Genomic DNA, 20,569 nt, shown 5'->3' with positions numbered 1-20,569 from the left:
AAAGAAGAGAAGCTATAGGCAAAGGAGAAAAGGAAAGATATACTCATTTGAATTCAGAGTTCCAAGAATAGCAAAGAGAGATAAGAAAGGCTTCCTCAATGAGCAACGCAAGGAAACGGAGGAAAACAATAGAATGGTAAAGATAAGATCTCTTCAAGACATACCAAGGGAGCATTTCATACAAAGATGGGCACAATAAAGGACAGAAATGGTGTGGAATTAACAGAAGCATAAGATATTAAGAAGAGGTGGCTAGAATACACAGAAGAACCATACAGAAAAGATCTTCATGAATCAGATAACCATGATGGTGTGATCACTCACCTAGAACCAGACATCCTGGAGTGTGAAGTCAAGTGGGCCATGGGAAGAATTACTATGAACAAAGCTACTAGAGGTGATGTAATTCCAGCCGAGCCACTTAAATCCTAAAAATGATGCTGTTAAAGTGCTGCACTCAGCATGTCAGCAAATTGGAAAACTCAGCAGTGGCCATAGGATTGGAAAAGGTCAGTTTTCCTTCCAACCCCAAAAAAGGCAGCACCAGAGAATGTTAAAACTATCACACAGTGCACTGATTTCACATGCTAGCAAGGTAATTCTCAAAACCCTTCAAGCTAGGCTTCAACAGTACTTGAACTGAGAACTTCCAGATGTTTAAGCTAGATTTAGAAAGGGCAGATGAACCAGAGATCAAATCTGTTGGATCACAGAAAAAGCAAGAGAATTCCAGAAAAACATTTCATTCTGCTTTATTGACTATGCCAAAGCCTTTGACTGTGTGGATTACAACAAACTGTAGAAAATTCTTAAAGAGACAGGAATACGGACCACCTTATCTACCTCTTGAGAAACCTGTATGCAGGTCAAGAAGCTATAGTTAGAACTGGACATGGAACAAGACTGGTTTAAAATTGGGAAAGGAGGACATGAAGGCCTGAGATCTTTGCAGAACTGATAATTAGCAATGCTATAGTCTTACATAATATGCATGGCTGAAAGGACATTTAAATGCTTTAGATGTTTGGTTGACAATACACTTTTGAAAATTCTACTTATAAATTTACCGAAGAAATGTTTAGGGAAAAGTTGGTGTTGATTTGTGAGTAGCGGAATGATAATGTAGACTTCATTGTCCTTGTATTGAAATCATTTTACAGACAACATTCTATATTAGATTTTATCAAAGATTATGAACAAAACCACTATAAACCATGAATGGATCAGACTTTCAAATTGTCTTCAATGCCAAGTTGAAAAGTTCATGATGACAAAAAAAAAAAAATAGAAAGATGAAAGTTAAAACTTTTGGGGAGAGAATATTTTGAGGCTACTTTCTTCTATAAAACTCTAGAGACATGAAGTACTCTGTGCTACATTAATGGAGAATTTAGGTTCTAGCAATGTACATGTTCTCTTTATATTAGAAATAAAAAATATAAACTCCTTAGCACCTAATTATTTTAGAGTTACTATGTGTATTGATTAAGCTTCCAGGTTTTAATTTACATTTTATAGCTTTAACTAAATATAATTAAAATTGTAGTCTCAGTTGATCAGTGGCCTTTAAGTTTTTATGCAGAGAAATCCTCTGCTGCTGCTACTGCTGCTGCTGCTGCTAAGTTGCTTCAGTCATATCCGACTCTGTGCGACCCCATAGACAGCAGCCCACGAGGCTCCCCCGTCCCTGGGATTCTCCAGGCAAGAACACTGGAGTGGGTTGCCATTTCCTTCTCCAATGCATGAAAGGGAAAAGTGAAAGTGAAGTCGCTCAGTCGTGTCTGACTCTTAGGGACCCCATGGACTGCAGTCTACCAGGCTCCTCCGTCCATGGAAAGAAATCCTCTACTTCTACTTAATTTTTTACGTGTTCTATTCAGGTTTATATAAGAATATTTATATATGTTTTATATGCTTGATAAATATTTTTGAATTTCAACATTCTAACCTCTATCTTATAATTAATGATGGTTATTATGAAACTTTCTCCTGGCCTATCTTGACCTCTGTTTTTCCTTTCCCACTTAAAATCTTCAAGTCCGATGGGTTTCCACCTGAAACACTTACAGGATGCTATGTGTCATTTCATAAATCCTGTAGGAGACAAAACCTGCAGTATGGTTCTATATTTTCTTGTAAACATAAACAGAGTGAATCCAGACTCTGAGGGGCCTTCAGTTTAATCAGTTAAGGAGAGCTTTCTTTAAGTAAAACTGAAATATGAGTATAAAAGAGCCACAGAGACCCAACACTTCCTGAACACAAAGGTAAGTTGGAGTGGAAAGAGATAGTAGTCTTAACTGATTGAGGCTAAAATACCTTGCTATTGTTATTTAGTCACTAAGTCACATCCAACTCTTTGTGACTTCATGGACTGTAGCCTGCCAGGCTCCCCTCTACATGGGATTTCCCAGACAAGAATAATGGTATGGGTTGCCATTTCCTTTTCCAGGGAATCTTCCCAACCCAGGGATCGAATCCTCATCTCATGCTTGGCAGGTGGATTCTTTACCACTGAGACACCTGGGAAGCCCTGAAATATCTTACCTTTACAAATTTTACAAAAACATATGACCATGTCAAAGTGCTAGGGTAGTTCCCAAGGCCTTGGAAAGTGCCTACGCAAACTGGGGGAGGACTTGAGGTTACTTCGCCTCCTAGTAAATCTACCTTTGAACACAATCACTTCAAACTTCTTGCTTACCATCCACATGATAATGCAACACTGCACAATAAAATTAAAGCTTTTGTGATGCACAGGCCAGACAGACGTTAGGAGAGCCCTGCTCTTAACTAACCTGACGGTGCATCCTTTGCAGTCACCTTCTATTTCTCGGAAATTCCACAATCCTATAGGTTTGCTGTCAAAGTATGCTTCTCCCATACAGCCAGTGAATGTGATAACACGTACAGCGTCAGCCTTCTGCAGAGAGAAACATATTTGTTAGAATTTCACAAAAAAACCCTTAGAGAATCCATGCTGGTGTTGTTTAGTTGCTTAAGTAACTAAGTGTTAGTTGCTCAGTCATGTCTGACCCTTTGTGACCCCATGGACTGTAGCCTGCCAGGCTCCTCTGTTCATGGGATGCTCCAGGCAAGAATACTGGAGTGGGTTGCCATTCCCTTCTCCAGGGGACCTTTCCGACCCAAGGATTGAACCTGGGGTTTAGTCATTTAGTTGCATGCAACTCTTTGAGGTCCCATGGACTGTAGCCTACCAAGCTCCTCTATGAGATTTCCCAGGCAAGAATACTGGAGTGGGTTGCCATTTTCTTCTCCAGGGGAGGTTCCCAACCCAGGGATTGAATTTGCATCTCCTGCGTTGGCAGGCGGACTCTTTACCACTGAAGTGCCAGGAAAGTCCTACAGTATTCATGAGAGTTGTTATCTGAGCAGAAGAATCTTGAGTAGTTATTATCCACTCTTTGTAAAAATCTTGGTTGTGTACATATTCATTTTTTAACCGTACAATAATATATCCTCAGATCCTGATTATTCTGTGCTATATCAGTTTATCACCATTAGTAAAATAAACACTCCATGCTTCTGACTTTAAATGAACTGCTTATTCTCTTTGAGGTTCTGTTTTCTTCTTGGTCTGTAACACAGGATTATTAGGACAATTATATAAGAGAATTAATTTATGGTTTCACATTCAATGCCTGGCACAGAGATGGTGTTTAATAAATGCTAGTGCTCCTACACCACTAAGATGATTTCTTTCCAGAGATTACGAGAAAGGGTTGTTGTTGCTGAGTTGCTAACTTGTGTCTGACTCTTTTGTCCATGGGATTTCTTAGGCAAGCATGCTGGAGTGGGTTGCCATTTCCTTCTCCATATGAGAAATGGTAGATACTGACAAAGGGAAACAAATGCTTGCATATAGATTACCCTGTGATACTGCTGTCCCGTTTTTCATTTCCTTTTATATTCAAGTAGGTTTCTAGTGCAGGAGAATGAAGGGACAGAGTCAATTTGTAAGAGAAGGGACCCTGCGGTTGTTGCTTGGGGGCATACATAGCACAGAGCCTGAGATCTAATAAGGGCAGAATAAACATTTGTTGAATGACAACCTTAGTGTCATTCTTACAGGGAAAGGTCTTTTTAAAATTTTTATTTTATATTGGAGCATACCCGTCTGCCAAAGCAGGAAAAGCAAGAGATGTGGGTTCGATTCCTGGGTTGGGAACATCCTCTGGAGAAGGGAATGGCAACCCACCCCAGTATTATCGCCTGGAGAATTTCATGGAGAGAGGAGCCTGGCAGACTACAGTCCATGGATCACAAAGAGTCAGACATGACTGAGCACATACACTATAGTTGATTAACCATGTTGTGTTAGTTTCAGATGTACAACAAGGTGATTCAGTTATATATATATACACATCTATTCCTTTTCAAATGCTTTTCCCATTTAGGTTATTGCAGAATATTCAGCTGAGTTCCCTGTGCTACACAGTAGGTCCTTGTTGGTTATCTGTTTTAAATACAGCAGTATGTCCATGTCAATTCTTGGTATATAACAGTTAAGAAGGAGGAGAATGATCCAATTCTCTCTAGAGAAACTTGCTGTAATTTAAACAACTGTTCACTTTGGCATTGATAATGTTACAATTCTACAACACTCTGCCAAAGTGAATCCACATTTATCTGAGTAACCTGAAAGGAAAAAGTGAATTGACATGTTTGGATTTTAGAACAAATATAAGAAGATAGTCATAGAGCAGTTAAACATTTGTAGTTATAATTTAGGTTAAAGTCATGAACATGTACATCTTGCTACTGCTATGATCAAGTGGGGCATTGCCATGGAGAAGAAATGTTGGTCAGACACTGACATTTACAAGTTAAGGACAGTCCTTGGGATTCTCTGTTATCTGTGGAATCTTCCCTTAATTTTCCAAAGGCTGATTATCCTACTCGTGAAGTCTACTTGCTTTTTGTTTTTCCTCTTGTATTATAAAAATTATACCTGGGATATTTCCTGCTCCTGTGAATTTTCATTAACATGTCGATATAGTTACTTGTTTCAGTTTTTGGTTCGTGTAATGGTATGGCAGGAACCTTGAAACTCTTGGTCAAAATGGTTAAGATTTTCTATAGATTGCATTTGCCTTTACTTTTTGCCCCTCATACTGGCATAAATCAGTTTTTTTATGCCTTGTGACATCTGAATAATAAGAATTATTTAAGGTGCAATTTAAGGTGTGACTACCAGATGGTAAAGAATCCTCCTACAATGTGGGACACCAGGGCTTGATCCCTGGGTTGAGAAGATCCTCTGGAGGAGGGCATGGCAACCCACTCCAGTATTCTTGCTTGGAGACTCCCATGCACAGAGGAGTCTGGTAGGCTACAGCCCATAGGGTTGCGAAGAGTCAGATATTACTGAAGTGACAACACATAGCACCATATCCTAGGCATTTGTTATAAATTTTATGCATATAATCTCACTATTCATTGTGGTAGTAAGGGATGGTAGTTAATAATAGAGATTCTTATGCCTGGTAACAAGTGTTCAGATTGCAGTTCCACCACTCACTTTCATGTAATCTTGGGTGAATCATTTAATTTATTTCTTATATAGAGTTCTTAAGTATAAAATGAGGCTTTTATCTACATTTTGGGGTTGTTATGAAAATTGTTAATTCATGTAAAATTACTTAGAACATTACTTAGCACATAGTAAGGATTATATAAATGTTATAAGAGTTTATTACTACATATTATCCTACAGTATGCAAGCAGTGTAGATATTTTTATCTTACTTTTCTAGTTGAGGAAACTGAAGCCCAAGGGGTTAAGTGACTTGCCTAAGGTCATATTTTAGCAAGTGATAGAGCAGGAAATTCAGCCCGGATTTAATTTCAAATTTTCTTTCTTTTTTTTCTTTCTGGGGGGTGTGTGTGTGTGTGTGTGTGTGTGTGCGTGCTCAGTTGCTAAGTTGTATCTGACTCCTTGCGACCTCATGGACTGTAGCCTACCAGGCTCCTCTATCTGTGGGCTTTTCCTGGCAAGAATACTGGAGTGGGTTGCCATTTCCTCCTTCAGGGGATCTTTCCAACCCAGGGAAGGAATGCATATCTCCTGTGTTTCCTACATTGCAGGCGAATATAACTCTGTGCTACCCCTGTATTTATCTTTCTGATGCTATGCTATGCTATGCTAAGTCACTTCAGTCGTGTCCGACTCTGTGTGACCCCATAGACGGTAGCCTACCAGGCTCCCCTGTCCCTGGGATTCTCCAGGCAAGAACACTGGAGTGGGTTGCCATTTCCTTCTCCAATGCATGAAAGTGAAAAGTGAAAGTGAAGTCGCTCAGTCGTGTCCGACTCTTAGTGATCCCATGGACTGCAGCCTACCAGGCTCCTCTGTCCATGGGATTTTCTAGGCAAGAGTACTGCAGTGGGGTGTATGACTGTATATTACTATGTACCATATACATTTATATGCAGCTCTAAGAAAAGAGGGTGATTTTAATGTGTAGTTATGGAATCCATTCCAATACTTTAGAATCACATCTCATACACAAAGCAAACAAAACAACCTCACTCTATATGAAGGTTGACTTCTCATAAATTTGGGGTCACCCTGGCTTTTCACATTTTCTGACTAATCTTATTCCAGGATGATTCTGACAAGCCCAGGATTACCCATTATATTTGGTTGTGCTCTTACGTCTCACCCCCAGGTCGTTTTCCAAAACCTAATTCCATCTAATCAACACGAGCTTCTCTAAAATGCAGGCACTTTACAATTTGCAATGCACAAGGACCTGTCACGAAGCAATTATGAATATTAAGTGCATTACTTGATAAGAACGAGAAGAGCAACTTGAAAACTTTAAAAATCAGATCATGATTTGAAGGCTTATGGCTCCTGTGATATTTCCCAAGGTATTCATAAATCTTTTAATTAGATGTGAATTTGAACTTTATAGCACTTCATATCAATAAATCATAAATTGATTCAGAAAATGAGGTATCATTAAAAAACACTTTGCTCTTGAAGTAACTAAAATAATATCAAAAAATTGATGCCACGGATTAGGGCAAAACAATAACTGTGTAAGTAAATACACATAGGTTTAAAAAGATTATGTTTTCAGATTGGATATTTGAGGAAGAAAATTCTTACTCAAAGTATATCCATGTTTTCATAAAAACAAATTAAGTAAAAAGCTGTCAAGCTTTTGCAGTTTTGTGTCCTGTCTTTGTTCAAAGTCATCATGCCAGGAATTATCTACAGAGATGGACGGGGAGAAGAACACTACCTTCAATTTCCCAGTCAAGCCACCAACAAACAGCATTGCATTTGCATCCACATCTAGAATAGTGTACCCAGGAGGTGATGCTGAATGGTATGTACTGGGCATAATGCTGGCTTTGGGTCCATCCAGAGCTCTCACGGAAATAGTTCCATTTCTTCCAGTTCTTCCAGGGTACGTGTTGGAATGAAATGAAAGAAAATAGAGAAAAATGAAGTATGTGTCACATTTCTGATCACTTCAGATTTAAAACATATAAAATGTAGAGACTTGTTTTGGAATTTAGCTTCAAATATTCCAGATTCATTAAACTGCAAATCAAAATCCAGAGTCTGATCTCTGCTGTATGTTTCCCATCAAATTCAACCAGGACCACTGAGCAATATACCCTGATTCTGACTGTGTCCATTGATAGGAAATGACATAGCAGCAACTAGCCGATGGAATGGCTGTTGGTTAGATGGAGAGTCTTTTCCCTTGTACTTTACAAAACAATGTGCTATTTACCTACATGGACTGTTTAAATAATGCTATATTACTTCATTTAGCATTTTGCCTAATTTAATTCAGCAAGTGAACTCTGAATAAGCCACCCTTCTGCATTATAAACTGCATAATTTCTCCTAAAAATCCCTGACTATCTCTTGGATTCAAATTTGCTGTAGTTGTTCCTGGAATTGTGCATCATTTAGTGTTTGGCAAACCATCTTATTGTGTACACTGTAACATCCAGGCTTCAGAGTTGTGCATACGAATTGCATAGAAGAACTTCACATTTAGATTCAATTAACAGAATTTCAGAAGCTATTATTATTGTAATTCACTCTTTTTTTAAACTGTTTGGTTCCCTTGTGTTGTTAAACATGAAAATCTGAACTCTTTTATGAGACGAGCAGTTATAACAAAACTTCGTCTTTTTTCTCTCCCTGCCGTCTCGTTTTGGTAAGCTTATCTTTGAGGGTGCAGCATTAACTGAAATACATGGAAAAATAGAATGAATTTATCAAAAAGAGTTCTTGTTTAACGGAATACATATCTTCTAATAGAAGAACTGTACTTTGCAAATATAAGCATTCTTAAGTCCTGTAAAGTACTTAATCCCCCCTACCATCACAAATGCAAGCATTTTATCTATTGCTGTCTCCTCCCTTTCTTTGTCTCTCTCTCTCTCACACACACAGTTTCATTTAAGATCTTAAAAGGAATTAAAGATATTTCTTCTTATTAAGTTTCTTCAAGAAACTTTTAATTGTGAAAAATTAAACATATACACACATAGAATTTCATTCTATGTATCCATAACCTAGATTCAACAATCACCAGATCTTTTAAGTCCTCTTTACCCAACTCTGATCTACTTCCCGTGGCATTTAACAAAACCTCTCAGCTGTTTTGTATTTAGTAGGCAGTTGAAAATTAGAAAAAGAAGATCAGAAACTAAGAGCAAGTATCAAGGACAAGAATGGATTCTACAAGTAATCTGCACACTGTTAGAAGTTAATTAACTAAAGCATCAAAGATAGAATTAATCAATTTCCCATTCCTTCCATTTTAAATAGTGTGGACCTGATCTTATATATTCGTGCCGGCATTTAGATAACTACACAGTAAGCCAAGGCTGCTATGTAGACTAAAAGAGGAGCTTTGCACCAAAGATAGGCACCAATAGTAGCTCCTCTTTTTATTTTATAAAAAATTGTTATTAGAGCACTGTTGCTTTACAATGTTGTGTTAGTTTCTGCTGTACAGCTAAGTTAATCAGTTATGCATATACATATATCCCCTCTTTTTTAGATTTCCTTCCCATTTAGGTCATCACAAAGCACTGAGTAGAGTTTCCTGTGCTGTCCAGTAGGTTCTCATTAATTACCTATTTTATACATAGAGTATATATGTAAAAACATCAGAGAAGGGATTGCTCTCCCAAGTACACAAATAGCCCATACAGCTCTAAATAAAAAAGACAGCTTTTATGCTCTGGATTGTATTGAATGAGGGCAAGTCTCAGTACTTCTTCAGATGACAGAAAACAACTTAACCTGAATGTTTCTACGGAACAATCAAATGAGGGGGCCAGAAAAGACTGGTCATTCTGTTCAGTATCTTGAAAGTTTGTTAGCTCCTAACACATTCTACAAAGATACCATCACAGACACTTACACATGTATACAATATAAAATATCTGTATGCAATGTAAAATACCTGTTACATACCTACACAACTACCCTCTTGAAACAGAAATAAAAATTTTCATATAATCTAGGAAACTACTTCAAAATTCTGTCAATGATCTTAATCTCTATTGAGATAGTTACCTCGATGCCTCAATACGGTACCAGTATGAGTCATCAATAGTTAAATCTGGGTACTCGACACGCCCAACTCCAGATCCAACATCCCAGAGGAAGCTTACTTTGCCTTTACGCATTTCTATAGCCAGAAAGTCAACCTAGTGCACAGAAACAGAACAATAGACATCAGATACAAGGCACCATGAACGAGGAGGCCAGCAGAGTCTTTTCAATGGGTGCCATTTATAGATCTGTGAAATAAGTAGATGCATCACAATAAAAATCCCCAAATACTATGGTTTACTATTATTTATTAAACAATAAATAACTTTATTACTGTATCTTAATAATGCAATGTCCATATATATGTATGATACAGTGCTGAGGCAAATGTGTTAATTCAACCAATTCTAGTTAGGTCTAACATTGAGACAAATGCCTTTTCTCATATTGATCCTGGAGATAAAAGCAAATTTTTGGGTTCAGAATTCATTTTCACCATGGGTGCTGATGTTTTTGAGGGGCCAGATATGACTTTTCACCCAAGGTGATCCAGAATTTCTCACCTAAATTCCAAGTAATGATTTATGCGGTAAGTGCTCTGTTGAAAAGTCATTCATTTCGGAAGGTCTCCATGCATATAAAGTCACATGGGTCAAGTGAAAGGAACTAGAAGTTTGGGGTGAGCTTGTGTAGATACAATTTCTGTTATTTCAATTTGAGTCATAAACTCAACACAAATCAGAAGAGTTTTCACTGATAAGAAATTAGTACACAATTTTCCATTTCATTTCACATGAATGTTCATTGTAATTTCTTAAAGTTTGTTTGTTTTTTTTAAAAAGCTTTATCCCTGTTAATCTTTCTTCTTGAATAGTTGGATCTGAAAATATAGTTGAAAAATAAATGTTGGTGGACTTACACATGAAAGCAGATATGCCTAAGCACTGTAAAAAGTTTTCATTTCAATTGCTTTCTAACTTGACATGTCAGAACTTTGTGAGGTAAGATTCTGAGGTTTTCAAATCTGAAAGGCTACCTTATTTAGTTTTGGGACAATGTCATTAGATTCTATACATTTTCTGCACTACCAGAATTAACCTGATGGTACACATACACAGTGGGCCAAAGAAAAGTTGAATGTTAGACTTACAAATTTGGCACTTCCAAGATAGAAAAGGAGGTTGTCTGCAACAGCCGTCTTTACATTGACAATGATATTATTGTAGCTTCCTTTCTTGATTTCTGGCTTGTATGTTCGAATGCAGTCACCTCCCGAAGACACAGATACTTTGATCTTCAAGAAAAATAGTGTACAAAGAACCAAGACTAAATCTCTCAGAAAGTTTGAAGTAGTTCCAAACAACCACAGAGCCGTCATCATCTCTTCTTTGAAGTTATTTTCCACCATCGAGTAGTATGATGCCCATATGCAGACACCATTATACTCATTAATGAGAGCCCAGAGAAACACCTTTCCACCAGCATCTTGACAATGAGCTGTTCACAGTTCCATGGCTTGCTAACACATCACTATTTTTGGAAGCATACAACTAACAAATTCTTACCTTCATACCTTACTCCTTTATGAATAGCAGAACATTCTCAAAAGATGATTTTACATGAAGCTAATGGTACAGATCTTCATTCAGGTTGTTTAATGAAATTTTACAATTCAAATTTCAGTGATTGTAGCATCACTTAAAATAGGAAATCATTTTTCTTTTAATTTTTGAGAGGAAATTACCGACCTTCTCATATTCTTACAGTTGAAAGAGCCCAACTAGATTTTGTTCTAGATGTTCTAACAATAAGAAGAATCTAATCATTTCACTCTGAACATATATTTCAGAATAAATTATATCTTTTTATTAAGCTTCCAGGAAATGGGATGGAAACAATTTCCAGTGGCTATCATCACTAATGTATTTAACAGCTCCTTTTTCTTTTGACTGGTACTTCAAAAATTACTATAAATTGCTAAGAAAGAAATTCCTATATGAATAGAGCTGACACTGTTCATACCAGTTTTTACTTACAGTTAGGGAGCCTTTCCTCAATCACAAATAACACTAGTTGATTATTCCATTTAATTTTCTTTCATTTCTGTGTACCATCAAAGGGGTGCTTTTAAGATAGCAATGTAGTTGCTTGGACTCAGAGAGAGATTCTGTTACTTTGTTAGTGTCAGTGCTCAAAGTAGGAGGTAGAGACACATATAAAATGTCTCTACACCACTGATTTAAATTCTTGGCTTCCAGAAGCCTCTTAGTCCTCACTGGGGGTGAATTTTCATTTTTTCATTCTTTATAGCACTTTCACACTTGGGAGAAGCCAAGGGGTGTGTATCACTGTTACCTCCATAAAAGGGCTGTGCAGACTCAAAGGGAGATAGCCTGGGACACCAAACCAGTCTCCTTCTTCTGGTGAGACAAGGAGGTGTCTTAAAGAGTCTAAGAAGGGATGGTGTAAGATAGCACAGGACCCCTCCCAAGGGTGACGCAGACCACACAGAGGATGTGCTGGATTCAAAATTGGTTAGATTCAAAAGAGAAAGCTAAGGAGAGACTTTTGGTTCCAAAAAATATAGCAGATCTTGGGGATATAGCAGATCTCTTGAACCTCCTACAGATCCAGTGTAAGTCATATATTTGTACTGTTTCTTCACCTAATCTGCTTTCCAAACTGCACCCCCAAGTAAAGGAAAGAGTGTGCTGAGAAGAAACAGGGGCTCACCCTAGTGGAGCTCTTTGAGAGGCCTGGGCTGGAATCATCTAGGGAGCCTGTTGCGTAGATGGCTCTGCCTGCCCTTACCTTTCCCCTAAGGATGGGACCCAGACTGCTAACTGAGGAGGCCAGTACTGAGGTCCACTCTGGTCACCAGAGTATTTGCCTTAAAGTGCTGGAGATTTTGTCTTCCTGCTTATATGATTTTCAGTTAAGAGGTTAGTTCTTTGTTTCACAAATGACAGGATTTCCCTTCTACATAAAATGCTAAGAGTACATGAATCAAAATAAGTTACAGAGAAATAGAACCAGAAAATGGATAACTTTTACTCTGAAGTTAATACTATAAAGCAGATGTGCAGTAGAGGTTGGCAAAGGGTGTTACATGATAAGTAGCAGCTATACAAAGGGTTATCCAGGGGCTTAGAGACTAAAAAAAAGGATAAAGTGAAGCAAGAAAAAGGTAATCGGGTGAAGGGCAGGTAGGGAAAATGCAGTTCTCAGATGTTTTTGATGTTCATGAAGAGGTATAGGATACAGTGAGTTTTTAGGAATTTGCAGCAACTGAACCAAAACCATCAGCAGAGAAGATCTTGTCACTGAGCAAATTTAATATCTGAAGTGGGCTGTAAGTGCCACTGACATCAAAAAAAGATCAAAGGGAAGAAATCAAGGTCTGACGGGAACTCATGATTCAAACTGAGTAACAGATTGAACTATCTCTGGCAGGAAATCATATCCAAATTTCTGATGGGGCTGGATTAGGTATCAAAAGTAACTATGTGTGTAATTTGTTTTATCTTTATTTCATAATGACTTATAGAGTTGGCCATAGAGCTTATACAGGGCTTCCCTTGTGGTTCAGTGATAAAGAATCCACCTGCAATGCAGGAGATGCAGGCAGGTTCGATCCCTGGGTTGGGAAGATCCCCCGGGGAGAAGGAAATGGCAACCCACTCCAGTATTCATGGAGTATCCAACCAACCCACTCTCAGAAATCCCATAGACAGAGGAGCCTGGTGGGTTACAGTCCATGGGGTCACAAAAGCTACGGTGCATATGACTTAGTGACTAAATAATGAGAGTAGAGGTATACTATGGCTAGTATAATCGCAGATAACTCACTTTTATTATTTGGATTAAAGTTATTTTGGTTATTTCTTTTGTTATTTCAAATAACTAATATGTGTTGTAGGGCTTTCCCAATGGCTCAGCAGGTAGAGAATCTGCCTGCAATGCAGGAGCATAGACAGAGGTTCAATCCCTGGGTCAGGAAGATCCCATGAAGGAGGAAATGGCAACCCACTCCAGTATTCTTGCCTGAAAAATCCCATGGACAGAGGAGCCTGGCAGTGCACAGGGTTATGAAGAGTTGGACACGACTGAGGGACTGGGCACACAAGCATGCATGCATATGTGTTATAAAGAACACAACATATTAATAGTAATATTCCTCAGTTACTGTTTAGAGAAGAAATGACTGGATATGGGTGAAATGCATGACTTCTTACGATGAGTTTCTGTCCTTGCTAGGGTATACTTGGTAAAAATGACAGGGGTATTACAGGACTGGAATGTTGAAAGGGGGTTCTCAAAGTGTATTAGGCAGAGCCTAGTACAGAAGCCTAATTCAACTGATGAAACTTCATCTGAGGACTGAAAGTCTGAGAGAGCAGCCATTTTAGAACTAAGGGTGTTTAACATCTCTAGGAGTTACAATTCATCTGCTTTATGGCAACTTCACTTATCGAAAATATATGGTTCTCTGAACAAAAGGCAATGGCAACCCACTCCAGTACTCTTGCCTGGAAAATCCCATGGATGGAGGAGTCTGGTAGGCTGCAGTCCATGGGGTCGCTAGGAGTCGGACACGACTGAGCGACTTCACTTTCACTCTTCACTTTCACGCATTGGAGAAGGAAATGGCAACCCACTCCAGTGTTCTTGCCTGGAGAATCCCAGGGATGGGGGAGCATGGTGGGCTGCTGTCTATGGGGTCGCACAGAGTCAGACATGACTTAAGCAACTTAGCAGCAGCAGCAGCATACCCAATGTACCAGGAACTAATATTGTAAAGTTATTTATTGCTCAACTCTTACACATTTTTACAGAAACTCTCTGGACTTTCTGTTCTCTGGCTTACAATTTTGAATATACCCTCAGTATCTGCTCAAAAATGTTGGTAACCCATTGATAGCCACTGATTTCTCCATTTAAATACCTTGTGTTTTGTTTTCCAATTATAAATGTTTCTTTTATCTATCTTAAAACAAGTAAGTCAAAGGGCAGTATCTATTTCTTTCTCTAGAAGAAATCTCTGACATATAATCCCTCTCATAAGAGGGGAGAGACTTTTGAAACACAAATATTCTCGTTACTTTTTTCTATCAATTATTATTTCTTAATTTTTTTTTTTTTTGGCTGCATCAGGGAGCATATGGGATCTTAGTTTCCTGACCAGGGATTGAACCCAAGTACTCTGTATTGGAAATACAGTCTTAACCACTGGACTGCCAGGCAAGTCCTGTATCAATTATTATTTCTAAAGTTGACCCTTAATAAGACTTCTAAACAAAAATCAGTAAGAAGTAGGTATCTCTAAGGCATTTCTCATACAACTTGTTTACCAATTCATCATCATGAACTCAATTAAACATTATTGAGAATTCCATTATTATATCTATTGGATTTTCACTGCATTCTTTCATCCAGTTAACAAGGCCATTCATTTAAAAAGAATGTCAGCCGCTCAGTTTCAGAGCCAACAAACCAAAAGAAATCTATTTAAAAATAAATACCTTCAATTTCTTGGTCATACTGAGTATGTGTTAGGGCCACATCCAGACACTCATGCCAGATTACAAATATATTTCTAAACTAGGAAAGTGTAATCTTCATTGAGTACAAAACCCACTGGAAAAAAATTTGGTTGCTTACAAATTTCTAACATCTTAAAAAAATAAGGCTCTTTGTTGTTAACTTCAGTTTCAAAAAGTAGTTGAAAATTTCCTTAAAAGGCATGGAAAATGGATTTTTTCAAGCATACTTTTATACCTTTCTTTCATTTTTTTAATGTGGAGTGAGTGGATCACAATAAACTGTGGAAAATTCTTCAAGAGATGGGAATATCAGACCACCTGACCTCCCTCTTGAGAAATCTGTATGCAGGTCAGGAAGCAACAGTTAGAACTGGACATGGAACAACAGACTGGTTCCAAATAGGAAAAGGAGTACGTCAAGGCTCTATATTGTCACCCTGCTTATTTAACTTATATGCAGAGTACATCATGAGAAACGCTGGACTGGAAGAAACACAAGCTGGAATCAAGATTGCTGGGAGAAATATCAATAACCTCAGATATGCAGATTGACACCACCCTTATGGCAGAAAGTGAAGAGGAACTCAAAAGCCTCTTGATGAAAGTGAAAGTGGAGAGTGAAAAAGTTGGCTTAAAGCTCAACATTCAGAAAACGAAGATCATGGCATCCGGTCCCATCACTTCATGGGAAATAGATGGGGAAACAATGGAAACAGTTTTTTTTGGTGGGGGGGGGGGGCTCCAAAATCATGGCAGATGGTGACTGCAGCCATGAAATTAAAAGACGCTTACTCCTTGGAAGGAAAGTTACGACCAACCTAGATAACATATTCAAAAGCAGAGACATTACTTTGCCAAAAAAGGTCCATCTAGTCAAGGCTATGGTTTTTCCTGTGGTCATGTATGGATGTGAGAGTTGGACTGTGAAGAAGGCTGAGCGCCGAAGAATTGATGCTTTTGAACTGTGGTGTTGGAGAAGACTCTTGAGAGTCCCTTGGATTGCAAGGAGATCCAACCAGTCCATCCTGAAGGAGATCAGCCCTAGGATTTCTTTGGAAGGAATGATGCTAAAGCTGAAACTCCAGTACTTTCGCCACCTCATGGGAAGAGTTGACTCATTGGAAAAGATTCTAATGCTGGGAGGGATTGGGGGCAGGAGGAGAAAGGAACGACAGAGGATGAGATGGCTGGATGGCATCACTGACTCGATGGACGTGAGTCTGAGTGAACTCCGGGAGTTGGTGATGAACAGGGAGGCCTGTCGTGCTGTGATTCATGGGGTCGAAAAGAGTCGGACACGACTGAGAGACTGAACTGAACTGAACTGAACTGAAGGGAATCCTCCTACACTGTTGGGAATGTAAAGTGGTACTGCCACTTTGGAGAACAGTAGAGAGGTTCCTTAAAAAACTAAAAATAGGTTCATCTACTTCATTAGAACAAACTAAAATGTGGTCCTTTTTATGGCTGAGTGATATCCCATTAATGATGCAGGGAGCCCAAATCTGGTGCTGTGACTACAGAGGGGTGGAATGGACCACCTAAAGGGGTGGGAGGATGGAGAGAGGTTCAAGAGGGAGGGGACATAGGTATGCCCATGAGTGATTCATGTAGGTGTATGGCAGAAACCAACACAATATTGGAAAGCAATTATCCTCCAATTTAAAAAAAACAACAACCTAAAAATAGAACTACCATATGATCCAGCAGTCTCACTCTTGGGCATATATCCAGAGAAAAACATGGTTAAAGAGGACACATGCACCCAAAGTTCATGGCAGCATTATTTACAACAGCTGAGACATGGAAGCAACCTAAATGTCCACTGACCCAGGAATGGATAACAAGAAGTGGTACACTATACAATGGAATAGTACTCAGCCATTAAAAAGAATGAAATTATGTCATTTGAATCAATATGGATGGACCTGGAGATATCATACTAAGTGAAGTAAGTAATTTTATATTTTGGGACAGGTTTTATATATTTATATGCCAGAATTTTATCTTTCTTCCCAGTGGGTGGGGATGGGATGAGGAAGCACACATAATTGATGAATATATGGGCATATTTAAAAATTCCTTTACAATGAAGAAATAATAAAAATGTCCATATCTTCCATTTGGTAACTAAATACAAAACTGTGGCTAAAAATATGATTCACAAGCTGGAATCAAGATTGTCTGGAGAAATACCAACAACCTCAGATATGCAGATAATACCACTCTTATGGAAGAAAGTGAAGAAGAACGAAATAGCTTCCTGATAAGGGTGAAAGAGGAGAGTTTAAAAACTGGCTTAAAACTCAACATTCAAACATAAGATTTTGGCATCCAGTCCCATCACTTCACGGCTAATAGAAGGGGAAAAAGTGGAAGCAGTGACATATTTTACTTTGTGGGCTCCAAAATCACTGTGGACAGTGACTGCAGCCATAAAATTAAAAGACTCTTGCTCCTTGGAAGGAAAGCTATGATACACCTAGACAGAATCTAAAAAACAGAGACATCACTTCGCTGACAAAGATCCATATAGTCAAAGCTATGGCTTTTCCAATAGTCACGTATGGATGTAAGGGTTGCATAAAGAAGACTCAGCACCTGAAGAATTGATGTTTTTGAACTGCAGTGATGGAGAAGACTCTTGAGAGTACCTTGGACTGAAAGGAGATCAAACTGATCCTAGAGGAAGTTTAATTTGGAGATGGAAGGTTTGGTTATCTACAAAGATTTCAGATTTCAGTTTAAGCACGATAACATGAAAACTGATATTCATTCTATTTATAGAAGAATCATAAGATGACTTCATTAAAGTTTGAGATTGGCATTTACAATTCTGTCTGGTTCATTAAGCTGTTATCTTCCAGAAAGTTTTGCCTCTATCCTTATAGTCTTATAACTGGGTTAATAAAGAGCAAAATTTTGAGACAAGTAAAGTGCTTCCTATAGAAATTGTATCCAAATTAATTTTTGGTTGCTTGGACTCAAACCAAAAAATATATAGAAAACAATGGTTCATCTTTGCTATTATTCCTTATAACCTTGTCTGTTCATTTTTTCTTCAACCCCATTGGTTGGCCTTTTTTGCTTTCATCAAGAATAAGGAGTTCTCATCCATGCCTTTTTAGTATACAAAAGTAAGGCTTCCATTCTTGCAATCTGTATTAACTCTATTCAAATTATAATAAAATATATCAGAACATTCATTTACAAAACAGTAAGTGATGATTATTCTTCTCAAGAAATGTCTTTTGAAATATATGGGAAAAAATCTAATCTTCCATTCCCCACCTCCCCAACAAATAGCTTCAAATTAAAGAAAAAGGACCAAAGCTCATTCAATAAGATACACTGGGGAAAGTATTCTTTCTGGGAATAATACAAACATTACAATCATTTATTAATACTGAAAACAGAAGGAACTTACAGAATTAGCTTGTTTTCTGGCTTGGTTTATCAGTTCTTTTATCTCAGAGATATTTTTCTTCAGGTTATCCTCAAGCTCCTTGATGGGTTTAAGTTTGTCTATCAGTCGATCGGCTTCTTGTTCTAGATTTTTCACAGTGGCATCTGCATCTGCAACTGCACAGAACAAGATGAGAGTATATCTCACACATGCACACATGTACACACATACCCAGACACATGCACAAACATATGTATATATACACCCAGGCACACACATATGCACACACACACATATACACACACCCAGACACACGCACATGCACACACACACACACACACATATATACACACCCAGACACATACATATGCACAAACATGCATACATACACACACACCCAGACACGTGCACATGTACAAACACACACACATGCTGCACACACAGACACACTTACACAGAAATGAACATAGCAATATGCTTAACTAGATAATTGAAAATATTTCATCTTATCCACAAGGCAAAGGCAAGGCCATGGCAGCTGAAGCAGTTTGTGGTAGCAAATGGAAATATTTTAGTTGGGACCCAAGCAGGCCAGAGGAGATGATGTTAGAGAAAGAAGGCTGACACCTTTGGCTTTGGGATTAATATGCAAGTCAGCATTAAAGATGGAGAATATGATTAGCTTAATTCAATGCTTAATTTTTAGCTTTAGTCCCCAAACTAACCTTTATAGCACAGAAATTTAGTCAAAGAATCAAGCAATTGGAAGCATCTTTAAAATGTCACCAACTCTGTCCAAGCCAGAACTGTACTTAAATCAGGGTTTCCACACAAAGTCAGTTTTTTTTTTTTCTCATTGTCTTTCTTTGTACATCTTAAAGAGAAAAGCTATTAAAACGTCTTCTGAAAAATATTTCAACGTTGAGCAACCCTCAGACTCAAGGCCTACATTATACTTTAAATCTCTCATGTTGCAGTTTATTTTTGTTTTGAAAAATAGTTGATTCTCCTGCTTTTTACATTAGGTTGAATCACATTAAACTGTCACTTTTGTAGCTAAAATTTAAAGGAGGTTGAATATTGATAAATTAGAAAGGGGTTTAACCCTAAAACAATTGAAGGTTATTACTGATCCTTAGACTTCCAGCTTGTACTTTTCATAGCAGGGGTACATGACACATGGAAAACCAATTATTCTGTCCCTAGGATGCTGGCAGTCTTATCCAAACTATGTCATTTATTATCTGACCGAGCATGTACTGTTCTGTTTTCTGTCATTGTGACTCTGATGAAAAAGTGAAACTGCTTAAGGTCCAAGGTTATTGGCCCTGATGAACTAGGAGTGATCTGAGACTGAATCTTTAGGAATAAATCAAATGAGGGCAAAGTTAGTTAAAGTTAAATCGCTCAGTCATGTCTGACTCTTTGTGACCCCGTGGACTGTAGCCCACCAGGCTCCTCCATCCATGGGATTCTCCAGGCAAGAATACTGGAGTGGGTTGCTATTTCCTTCTCCAGGGAATCTTCCCAACCCAGGGATCGAACCCAGGTCTCTCGCATTGCAGGCAGACGCTTTAACCTCTGAGGCACCAGGGAAGCCCTGGTGGAATCTTTAGGAATAAATCAAATGAGTGCAAAAGGAAATAAGTAATATTTTGAAGTATTTTGAACTCATGCTCACAAATATGAGTTATATTGTTAGCGATGTTTAAAAAGAACATAGGTCTATTATTAACCTTAACTAATAGAGTTGCTAGATCAAGAACTATTTTCTCCTGAAATGAAGGTTGTTGAGTTCAAAGCTCCTGTTACATAATTGTATAGGGAGTCAGCATAAAGATAGTTAGCCTTTCAGTTTTACACTTTAAATAAACCATTTGTCCATTTTCTCCCTTCCTTTAATTCCCCAATATTACTCTGATTTTCTTCAAATCATTCTAGAAGTGAGAAAAAGGGATTTAAACTTAGATTCATGGAAATGAAAAAATTGTTATGCAGGGACTACTTAGGCTTAGACAAGTAATAGATCCCTTTCTTTTAAAGCTCCCAGAAGTTTTTA

At 38.1% G+C, this 20,569-nt stretch overlaps 1 protein-coding gene across 1 annotated transcript in view; it reads right to left on the bottom strand.

Annotated features, from left to right (window-relative positions):
- LAMA2 (laminin subunit alpha 2) overlaps window positions 1-20,569 on the bottom strand; it is a 699,730-nt gene that overhangs the window by 68,147 nt on the left and 611,014 nt on the right. The window contains exons 45-49 of the mRNA XM_002690220.6: window positions 18,532-18,686; window positions 10,712-10,855; window positions 9,583-9,716; window positions 7,274-7,433; window positions 2,799-2,923 (exon numbers count right to left, since the gene is read on the bottom strand). Coding sequence (XP_002690266.2) covers window positions 2,799-2,923; window positions 7,274-7,433; window positions 9,583-9,716; window positions 10,712-10,855; window positions 18,532-18,686 — 718 coding nt within the window. The remainder of the gene's footprint in view (window positions 1-2,798; window positions 2,924-7,273; window positions 7,434-9,582; window positions 9,717-10,711; window positions 10,856-18,531; window positions 18,687-20,569) is intronic.

This window comes from Bos taurus, chromosome 9, assembly GCF_002263795.3.
Source record: "Bos taurus isolate L1 Dominette 01449 registration number 42190680 breed Hereford chromosome 9, ARS-UCD2.0, whole genome shotgun sequence".
Lineage (NCBI taxonomy): Eukaryota > Metazoa > Chordata > Mammalia > Artiodactyla > Bovidae > Bos > Bos taurus.
The sequence above is the reverse complement of the archived record's forward strand: the minus strand, read 5'-3'. Positions and strand labels throughout refer to the sequence as shown.